The sequence below is a fragment of the Boleophthalmus pectinirostris genome, unplaced genomic scaffold (assembly GCF_026225935.1).
Source record: "Boleophthalmus pectinirostris isolate CB_2022bp ecotype Guang Dong unplaced genomic scaffold, ASM2622593v1 HiC_scaffold_22, whole genome shotgun sequence".
NCBI classification, from domain to species: domain Eukaryota; kingdom Metazoa; phylum Chordata; class Actinopteri; order Gobiiformes; family Gobiidae; genus Boleophthalmus; species Boleophthalmus pectinirostris.
Window position 1 is genome coordinate 41354792 of NW_026571190.1, and position 11302 is coordinate 41366093.

The window sequence follows — 11302 nt, forward strand, 5'->3', positions numbered from 1 at the left end:
TACAAGTGAAATAAAAATGTTAGAGTTAAGAACAGTTCGTCTGTGCAGAGTAAAATATTTGGAATCTTGGAGCGACTTTAGCGTGGGATCGAAAACTCAAATTTGAATTAAGTAATGTTTTATTTTTATTTTGACGTGTACATAGACATTTATATTAGGGCTGGTATCGTTTAGAAGTTGCCGATATACACATCTAGATACAGCGCACTTCGATACGATATATTCCAAATCAATTTGATGCAGTTCAATAAAAAAATAACATCTATATCATGGGTGTGTATAAATAAAATTATATTTTTAAAAAAAAATAAATCATGGCTGTGACACTAAAAGTCGTTGCACAAGAAGTGGTTTAACAAAGTTCACATGAAACACAAACATTTTAATCGTCAAAACGGTGAAAATGTCAAATGTGTCGCATAAACGAGTTTTCTTCCTCTAAACAAACAACAAAACTGCAGCTGTAACAAAATGATTTGGTAAAATAAACCAAAAAAATACTCTTAGTGATATATCGATACAGCAGCCCATGATATCGATAATGTATCATCACATTAAATGATACGATAAATCGATATTTCAATAGTTTTGCACACTCCTAATTTATATTATTATGCCTTATTTGAGTCTCTTGCTACTTATTTCGTATTTATATTTATATTATTTATATTTTTTACAGTTTTACTGATGTGTGAGCCGCTGTGTCCAAATAATTTCTCTTGTGGATCAATAAAGTTTAAGTCAAAATTTCTTCTTCTCTTGCAGGATGCCGAGCACTCGTTCCGGAGCCCGCGCTCAGCCTCAGCTTCCAGTTTCCTCGCCGTAAATCCTGCCGCGTTTCCGCCCGCTCCAGCAAAACTGCCGTGGACAGATGCCCCGCCCGCTCTCCGGCCAAAGACCCGACCGCGGACCAGAAAGTCCCGCTGTCTCCACGGCAGCCAGAGGCCAAACCCGTCTCCCTGTCGCCACGGCGACCGGCTGAGCGTCCCCTGTCTCCGCGGCGACCCGTTTCCCTGACGCCCCTGTCTCCGCGGCGACCGGCCGAGCGTCCCCTGTCTCCGCGGCGACCCGTTTCCCTGACGCCCCTGTCTCCGCGGCGATCGCCCGTCGTGAAGGTCCCGCCTTCGTCTCCAAGTGTCCAGACCAGGGTCCCACTGAGCCCCCGGAAACGCACAGGTGAGAGGCAGATACGAGGGCGACTCTGGGGTCCATCACCTGCTGGTTTCCATGGATACGTCATTTACGTATTGAGCCTCACAACGGCTCAGACCCGGCTCAGTCCTGTTTTAGTCCCGGTTTAGTCCAGGTTTAGACCCGGCTCAGTCCTATTTTAGTCCCGGTTTAGTCCAGGTTTAGACCCGGCTCAGTCCTATTTTAGTCCTGTTTTAGTCCCGGCTCGGTCCTGTTTTAGTCCCGGCTCGGTCCCAGCTCAGTCCAGTCCTAAAAAAAAAAAGCAGCAGCAGACACAGTAGATGTATCGGTCACGTGACTCTTCATAAAAGTTTTCCAGATTAGGAATAGGAAATAATTTACGGCAAAAAGTCAAAATAAAAACACCAGGATCACACAGGGCGGGTTCAACGTTTTAAGACCAAAACGACGAGACTCGGTGCAGCAGATAAACGCTCTGTGATGGAGCTGGAGAAGTGTGTGTTTATGTACAAATAAAACAACAAAATGAATCTAAATTAAACCCTTTTTTATTTCTTTTTCCAGGAGATGAAAACAGCTGTAACGTGTCGACTCTGGGTTCTCCCCCGAAGCAGAGCCGTCCCTCCCCGCTGTCCTCCCCGCGACGCTCGGCCTTCAGCGAAAACTCCGAGAACTCGCCCTGCCTCGCTCGACGTCGGCTGATCGCGTCTCCGCAGAAACAGCCCGCCAGCCCCGCCCCCAGACCGTCGCCACGGAGACAGGAAACGCCCACCGGAAGCCCACACAAGTCCAAACTTGGATCGGACAAAAAGCCGCCCGTCGTACGGCTCTTCGCGGACAGTAAGAGCAGTTCGTAATATTTGTGCCTAAATTACGGTTTAGTGTCGACACGATAACAACATTTTAAACTTTTCACAAAATTATTTCATTTTTACCTGCCCAAAACTTGACAAAATTACAATTGGCTTTTCTTTTTTGATGAATTGTCTTACATTTTTTCCAATTTCGTCTCTTAACTTGTGTTCCTTTTCTTGATTTTTTTATTTTTATAAATTTTTTTCTCCAGAGTCCAGATTCCTGAGTGTGAAACAGGCCCTGCACACCGCCGTCCCGGAGCGTCTCCTCTCGCGCGACTCCGAACGCGCCGCCATCCGACAGTTTCTGGAGGAAAAAGTTTTGCAGAAGAAACCCGGAAGTCTGTACATCTCCGGAGCTCCGGGAACGGGGAAAACGGCCTGTCTCAACTGTGTCCTCCACGACATGAAGGTGAGAACGGGAGGGCATCTGACACATGCAAATACACACACGAGTGAAGGGAGGACACCTGACCTGACTCACCTGACTTGACTCATGCTACGGGAGGGCACCTGACACACACACGTGCGACTGGAGAGCACCTGACCTGACTTGACTGACTCACACACACACAACAGGAGGGCACTTGACCTGACTCGCACACGACGACAGGGGGGCACACGACGACAGGGGGCACACGACGACAGGGGGGCACACGACGACAGGGGGGCACTAGACCTGACTCGCACACGACGACAGGGGGGCACTAGACCTGACTCGCACAGACGACTGGGCACATAGACCTGACTCGCACGACGACTGACTGACGCACGCACGGACTCGACAGTGCACACGGCCTGACTCGCACACGGCCTGACTCGCACAGTGCACACGGCCTGACTCGCACACGACCTGGAGTGCACACGGCCTGACTCGCACACGACCTGGAGTGCACACGACCTGGAGTGCACACGGCCTGACTCGCACACGACCGGAGTGCACACGGCCTGACTCGCACACGACTGGAGTGCACACGGCCTGACTCGCACACGACCGGAGTGCACACGGCCTGACTCGCACACGGCCTGACTCGCACACGACTGGAGTGCACACGGCCTGACTCGCACACGACTGGAGTGCACACGGCCTGACTCGCACACGACTGGAGTGCACACGGCCTGACTCGCACACGACTGGAGTGCACACGGCCTGACTCGCACACGCCTGACTCACACACTGGAGTGCACACGGCCTGACTCGCACACGACTGGAGTGCACACGGCCTGACTCGCACACGACTGGAGTGCACACGGCCTGACTCGCACACGACTGGAGTGCACACGGCCTGACTCGCACACGACTGGAGTGCACACGGCCTGACTCGCACACGACTGGAGTGCACACGGCCTGACTCACACACACACACACACAGTGGGGGAGGGCGTCTGACACACAGGGATGTAAAGTCTGGGAGGGCATCTGACTCTTTTGCTCTGCTCTCTTCAGTCTCAGTTGTCGTCGGTGCAGACGGTGCTGCTGAACTGCATGACTCTGCGCAGTTCTCACTCCGTCTTTTCTCTTCTGTCGGAAAAACTGAAATCGTCCGGAGGTCAGAGCGGACTCCAGAAGCTCCTCACCGCTCCTGGACGCGCTGTGTGAGTTTTTAAACACGTGATTATTTTTAAATATTTAGTTTGATGAAAAGTGAAGAGTCGACCTTTAATTTAATTTGAAGGATCTGTACTGTGGCTTTTACTTTATTCAGAAAGAGGGACGAGGAAAAAAAAAAAAGTAGAAAAACTAAGGCCTGGGTAAAATGTTCTGTTTCCAAGTGTCACTGGTGTTTTAAAAATGTGTTCATTGTGAGATTTTTTTGTGTGTGTTTTTAGCATTTTAATATCGTTTTTTTGTTTTGCTGATTTTATTTTTAAGGGAAGCCAGAAAATAAATGTAGAGAAAACGATTTTCAGAGTTCAAACTGCTGTGAACTTTTCTAAATACGACTTCTGATTGTTGTAAATTTGAAAACAACATTATACTTTTTTTTTTTTTAAGTGTGTGATCTGTGTGTTTCAGTTTGCTGGTGCTGGACGAGATGGATCAGTTGGACAGTAAAGCGCAGGACGTCCTCTACACCATCTTCGAATGGCCTCATCTCCCCAAGTCCCGCCTCTGCCTCATCGGTGAGTCGCTATTGGTCGGAAAGACGACCCCCGAACTGTCAGTCATCTTTGTCTGACCCTCTTCCTCCTCTGACACTCTGAACTTCTTCTCCGACCCTCTCCTGACCTCCTTTCTTCCTCTGACCTTCTCCTCCTCTGACCCTCTTCTCTTCTGCTCCTCTGACCCTCTGCTTTCTTTTTCTGACCCTCCTCCTCTGCCCTTCTCTTCCTCTGCTCCTCCGACCTTCTGCTCCTCCTTTCTTCCTTTGACCTTCTCTGACCTTCTCCTCCTCTGACCCTGTTCCTCTGCTCCTCCTTTCTTCCTCTGACTTTCTCTTCCTCTTCTCCTCTGACCTTCTCTTCCTCTGCTCCTCCAAGCCTCTACTTCCTCTCCTCTTCTGCTCCTCCGACCCTCTCCTCTGCTTCTCTGCCCTTCTGACCCTTTCTTCTCCTCCTCTCTTCTGCTCCTCTCCTCCTCTTCTCCTCTGACCTCTCTCCTCTTCTCCTCTGACCCTCTCCTCTTCTCCTCTGACCCTCTTCTCCTCTGACCCTCTTCTCTTCTGACCCTCTTCTCTCCTCCTCTTCTCCTCTGACCCTCTTCTCTCCTCCTCTTCTCCTCTGACCCTCTCCTCTTCTCTTCTGACCCTCTTCTCTCCTCCTCTTCTCTTCTGACCCTCTTCTCTCCTCCTCTTCTCCTCTGACCCTCTCCTCTTTCTCTCTGACCCTCTTCTCTCCTCCTCATCTCCTCCTCTGACCCTCTTCTCTCCTCCTCATCTCCTCCTCTGACCCTCTTCTCTCCCTCTTCTCTTCTGCTCCTCTCCTCCTCTTCTCCTCTGACCCTCTTCTCTCCTCCTCTTCTCCTCTGACCCTCTTCTCTCCTCCTCTTCTCCTCTGACCCTCTCCTCCTCTTCCCCTCTTCTCTTCTGACCCTCTTCCTTTGACCCTCTCCTCTTCTGCTCCTCTGCTTCTCTGACCCTTTCTTCTCCTCCTCTTCATCCTCTGCTCCTCTTGACACTCCTCTCTCCTCCTCTCCTCCTCTGTTCCTCTTCCCTCTCCTCTTCCTCTGCTCCTTGTATTAACCGTCCTCCTCTTCATCCTTCTGTTACATTTCCAGGTATCGCCAACGCTCTGGACCTCACAGACCGGATCCTTCCTCGGCTGCAGGCTCGTCCAGAGTGTCGCCCCCTGCTGTTGAACTTCCCTCCGTACAGCCGCCAGGAGCTCACGGCCATCGTCCAGGACCGACTCGCCCAGGTGACCACAACACGCCTGTCGTAAAACTCCTCAACGCTCCTGCTGGCACAAATCTGGGCTCATGTTGGCATTTTTGTATTTTGGTTAAAAACAGTATTTGGAATATAATTTAAATCCTTTCCAAAACCAATGAATACGAGGCAAATTAATCGTTTTTGTAGAATAAAATTGTTCTTGGTCAATCACTGGACACTGAGTTTGTATGTGGTCTGGTTAAAGCCCAACCTTGTAACTTTTATAACCACATTTTTTAAATGTTTTTTATCTGAAACCTTTTTAAAAACGTGCGTTCTTTCCTCTGTGTATAATATTCCTCCGCTCAATTTCATTTCTCTCCAGCGACTAGGTCAGGAATCGGAATACACTAGACAGTTTGTAAAAAACCTCAGAAGTTGTAGACCGAGCACCAACCAATCAGAGAAGAGCTGTGAAGCTGTGACGTCAAACTCGAGCGTCTGTCTGATCCGTGTGTCATTCGTTTTTCAATATAAAACCAAAAATAAGAAAATGATAAAACAACTATTTTCTTCATTATTTGTCTCCAAAACCGAAATGAAAAAAAACGGATAACGACCGTTTCTGTTTACGTGATTTAAACTGCGATGCCGGACTGAACCAGGACTAAACCGAGGCCGAGACTGAAACCGAAACCGGGACCGAGACCAGACTAGGACTGAAAACAGTTCAATCCTGGTTCAGTCATTTTATAATTTTTTCAGTTTTCAATTTTATGTTTAAATGAATTGAAAAAACGGATAACGGATCGAACCAGGACTGAACTGTTTTCGGTCCTGGTCCGGTCCTGGTCCAGTCCAGTCCTGGTCCAGTCCAGCATCTCAGTTTAAGTCACATAAACAGGAAACGGTTGTTATCTGTTGTTTTTTTGTGTGTGTGTTTTCATTTTGATTTTGAAGGCAAATAATAAAGAAAACAGGGTTTTCTTTTTTTTCATTTTCTTATTTTGGTTTTATTTTTAAAAATGAACAGTAAAGAACAACAGTAAAAGTGTTGAGATGGATGTAGCCGAAGACATTCTGTGTCGTCAACGATTCCCCAGATCCCCGAGGATTTAAAGCCGGAACAAAGAGAATGTTTGGTGAATTTTATCAAGAGGAAAGACGTTATTGTCCTTCTTCCTACGGGATTTGGAGCATTACAAACAGCAGTGATTGGTTAAATTTAAAAAAAAAACAGCCTACTGTCGAGCGAACGAATTGTAATGGTGCGAGGTCAGACAGTTTCCACAAAGTGAAAAAAAAAAAAAGTGTGACATAAAACTTATCTCCATGCAGAATGTTTCGATGTTTGGTTTGTGACATTCCACCTCCAGAAAGTTACGTAGTGTCGCTTTAATTATGAAAACCTTTGTGTTAAGAGTTTGTATCTGTATCTTTTCCAGGCCTCAGCCGAGACCCTCCTCGACCCTTCGGCTGTTCAGTTTTGCGCTCGTAAAGTTTCTGCCGTTTCCGGAGACGCGCGGAAAGCTCTGGACATCTGCAGGTACGAGTCTGAAACACGGATAAAGGGACACGGGGGTTTTATACGGATGTAGTGTCGTGATTCACAAGTTTTTAAAGTTAATTTAAGTTGACTGCAGCTCCAGCGTCGCTCACCTCCCTGCTGTTGATTTTCAGGAGAGCCGTGGAGATGGTCGAGTCCGACGAGAGGAAGAAGGCGACAGACGGAACGACAGAAGCGAAAGGTGAGGACTTTACCGATGAGTGAGAAAACAAACGAAGACACAAATGTTTTCTGTTTTTCTTTTTAGTTTTGGTCTTATTTGCTTCCATGGAGTCATTTCTTTGCCTGAAATGTCCCGTAGTATGGCATTTAACAGATTATTGCTCAAAAATACATCTCCAGAGATCAGTGTCAGGATATTTTTAGTACAGATACCTGCTCAACATGATCATCTAGTTTCGATATTAGTTTTAGTGCAGATTAGTATCAGGTTTTTATACTTTAGACCATTTTTCATTCTTTGTTAGTGTTTTTTCCTGTGACTTAAATGTATTTCTCCCCCTCAGCGTCTCGCGTGAGCCTGCCTCAGGTCGCCCGGGTTCTGTCTGAGGTTTACGGAGACAGAATGGCTCAAACAGAAGGAGAGACTTTCCCTCTTCAACAGAAGCTGCTCGTCTGCTGCCTCCTGCTGCTCATCAGGAACGGCAAGAGCAAAGAGGTTCCCCTGGGCAAGGTGAGACTGGACACACAAGTGACGTGCAGACGGGGTTTAGACCAGATTTAGGCGAGACCGGACGCTTTGACGGGGTTTAGACCAGATTTAGGCGAGACCGGACGCTTTGACGGGGTTTAGACCAGATTTAGGCGAGACCGGACGCGACGCTTTGACGGGGTTTAGACCAGATTTAGGCGAGACCGGACGCTTTGACGGGGTTTTAGACCAGATTTAGGCGAGACCGGACGCTTTGACGGGGTTTAGACCAGATTTAGGCGAGACCGGACGCTTTGACGGGGTTTAGACCAGATTTAGGCGAGACCGGACGCTTTGACGGGGTTTAGACCAGATTTAGGCGAGACCGGACGCTTTGACGGGGTTTAGACCAGATTTAGGCGAGACCGGACGCTTTGACGGGGTTTAGACCAGATTTAGGCGAGACCGGACGCTTTGACGGGGTTTAGACCAGATTTAGGCGAGACCGGACGCTTTGACGGGGTTTAGGCGAGACCGGACGCTTTGACGGGGTTTAGACGTTTGTGTCTCACACTTCCGTCTCTGTCTGCGTCTGTCCTCAGCTCCATGAAGCGTACAGTCGGCTGTGCGCCCGGAGGCAGGTGGGGGCGGCGGGGCAGAGCGAGTGTCTGTCTCTGTGCAGCCTCCTGGAGAGTCGAGGGATCTTTGCTCTGAAGAAGGCCAAAGAGGCGAGACTCACCAAGGTTTGGACACTTCACATTTCCGTTTTAATAAAAGGTTTTCACATTTTAAAGAACAGAGAGAGAAACGAGCTCAGCAGGTTTTATGCAGAAGGAGATTTTGTGGCTCTAATAATATAAACTAGAGCACAGGTTTGTAGTGAGTTTCACAAGTTGAGACCAGAGCAGAGTTTTGTTGACCAGCATGTTGACCGCGCACTTCCTGCAGATTTTGACAAGACATGCTAAACAAGTCTTATGGTCCAATAATCAGGAAGCGTTGGCGTTTTATCCCAAGTTCTACACTGATAATTACAAAAATATTAAATCTTTAAATTAAATTATGGCCGTATGTTGAAATGAGCAGATGAGAACGGATTGGATTAGAAACAAAGAGGAGGAAGAGAAGGTCAGATGGATGGAGAGGACGAGGAGGAATTGAGGTCAGATGTAGAAGAGGATGGAGAGAAGGTCAGATGGATGGAGAAGAGAGTGAGGTGGAGCAGAGGAGGAAGAGAGAAGGTTAGATGGAGAGGATGAAAAGGTTAGTTGGAGCAGAGGATGGAGAGAAGGTCAGATGGATGGAGAGAAGAGAGTGAGATGGAGCAGAGGAGGATGGTGAGAAGGTCTGGTGGAGCAGAGGATGGAGAGAAGGAAATGAGATGGTCAGATGGAGAAAGGAGGTCAGACAGGTGCAGAGAAGAAAGAGAGAAGGTTAGTTGGAGCAGAGGAGGAAGAGAAGGAAGCGAGAAGGTCAGACGGAGGATGGAGAGAAGTTCAGACTTAATAAACATTTCCCAAATTTCCAACTTTCCTCTTTTTTTTCCGTTTCAGATTTTCCTGAAGATCGAAGAGAAGGACGTGGAGAACGCTCTGAAGGATCGCACCCTCGTCGGGAGCATTTTAGCCGCTGGACTCCCATGAAATAATATATTTTTTAATTTGTAATTTTAAATCGTGCTTAGTTCGTTGAGCTTTTAAACGTTTTTTATCAGTCTCGTTTTTGCTGAGAATCTGTACAGTTCATTTTTATCAATGTTTTTCTCTTTGGACGCTCAGTTTGAGTCAAAGATCCATCATGAGTTTTCAAACTTGTACATTTTTACTGGAAATAAATGTACAGATGTTTTGAAAGTTACAGTTTGTCTGTAATTTTATTTATTTAAAAGTTGTTTGTCTGTGTAATTCATATTTTTGGGAGGGAAGTAGTTTGGTTCCTCTTTTCTAGAGTTTATATCAGAGGATTTGAAAGAAACCACATTTTGAGCTGATGTGTACGGAAACCCTGAGCGGCAAAAAACAAAAAACCTCATTTTGCCTTTTTTGGGCTCCATTTTTTTTTTTTTTTTTTTTTTCCCCTCCCCACTAACAGCTCCCAAAAAAAGGAAAAAAAAACAACTCTTGCTTTTTTGGTCTTTTTTTTTTTTTTTTTTTTTTCCTCTCTCTTTTGCACAGATAGCTTTTTTTTGTACTTTTTTTGTTCTTTACTGCTGATGTGCTCCATTTTTTAAGTTCTTTTTTTTTTTTTCTCCCCACCAACAGCTCCCAAAGAAAAAAGGGAAAATCTTGCTTTTTTTTGTCGTCATTATTTAATTTTTCTTGTCTCTTTTGCACAGATGGCTTTTTACTTTTTGTTCTTTACTGCTGATGTGACTGAGGGGGGGTAATCAAAAATTTGAAAGAAAAATTATAAAAAATAAAAAAAAAATTCTCTTTTGCAGTTTTTTTTTTTTTACTTTTTATAGTTCTTGACTGCTGATGTGCTGCATTTTCTTTTTTTCTCCCCACCAACAGCTCCTCAAAAAAGGAAAAAAGTATCTTGTACTGTTTATTTGGTCAGTGGGGGGAAAAAAGGTATACAGCGTCTTATGCCTGTTTTGCATGTTATGCATCGATCTTACATCTCATAACTCAAACAGAACACAAAAACTGAAGACTGGTTTACAGGAGAACACGAGAGGGTAAAAACGTCAAAATATTTTATATCAGAAGTGTCTTGTTGAGACGGTGATGGAGTTTTGGGGCTTAAAAATGCAAAAAATCTGAAATTGCCCTCTAGAGTGGAAAAGTTGAACAGATGAAAAGTTCCTCACCAATTTCCTAAAGTAGTCGACCAAGAAATTACTTGAGTTACGCTTACTTAAGTAGTACTTTCACAAATACTTTTTAATCTTAAGAATCCAAAATCTGGTGTTTTCAAAGAACAGACACAAAAATAAGACACTAAATCCGATGTGAAGAAGCCGCAAGAAACACAAAAGTTCAAATCATTTCATTTTGTCACATGAAACTTTTGTCACTTTAGTTTTCCTCACAGCGGGAAGAGGAAGCACAACTTTTACTTGAGTACTTCAATACTAATATTACTCGAGGAGTAAAAGTACGCGGCTAGAAAAGTACAAAAGGAAATTCCGAAGCTTCTGTGGAATATAACCGTTTATTTTTTTAAATGATTGTAGTGAATTACACATTTTTCAACAAAAATTAAACAATTCAAACCAAAAGCTTAAATCCTGTTTGAGTCCTTCATAACAAACATGAGTATTTTAACAGTTACTTCACAAAATTAATAAATTACAGTGTTTTGTACAGTTGAGCCACAAGAAAACTTCAGTCTCTCAACAGAATCTTAACACCCGAATGGTTTTCTTACTTTTTTTAGTTTTAAAACCGTACAGAATCTGAACATTTGATTTCAAAGTTCAGAAATAAAAACAACACAAAATCATGCTGATTATAAAGTCATAGCTGCTTATTACAATATTCCATGTTATGATACAGATTTACAAGCAAAAAAAACAAAAGTACACGTGTCCACACTTAGTATTTTAGCGTTAACACTTTTAAAATCTCATTAAAATAGATTTTACGGAAATGTTCACTATATATTTACGTTAAAAGTCGACTCCCGTGAGATTTAAGTCGTGTTCTAATGTTTCTTCGTCAAAAACAGAGTCGGACTTGTGTTTTGTTTCATTCACATGCAGTGTTGGGAAGTTTGCTTTTAAAATGTAATCCCCTACAGATTACAGATTACATACCCCAAAATGTAGTTTGTAACAGAATGC

The 11302-nt window shown here is 45.0% G+C and overlaps 1 protein-coding gene across 1 annotated transcript; it reads left to right on the forward strand.

The window, feature by feature from the left end:
* Positions 1-766: 766 nt before the first annotated feature.
* On the forward strand, positions 767-9372 carry cdc6 (cell division cycle 6 homolog (S. cerevisiae)). The gene is given in 12 exon segments (XM_020928639.2): positions 767-808; positions 810-1176; positions 1717-1992; positions 2219-2418; positions 3454-3602; positions 4024-4130; positions 5224-5363; positions 6763-6863; positions 6998-7065; positions 7391-7557; positions 8118-8258; positions 9069-9372. Coding segments are annotated over 12 exon segments (1848 nt in total). The 3' UTR covers positions 9159-9372.
* Positions 9373-11302: the final 1930 nt, after the last annotated feature.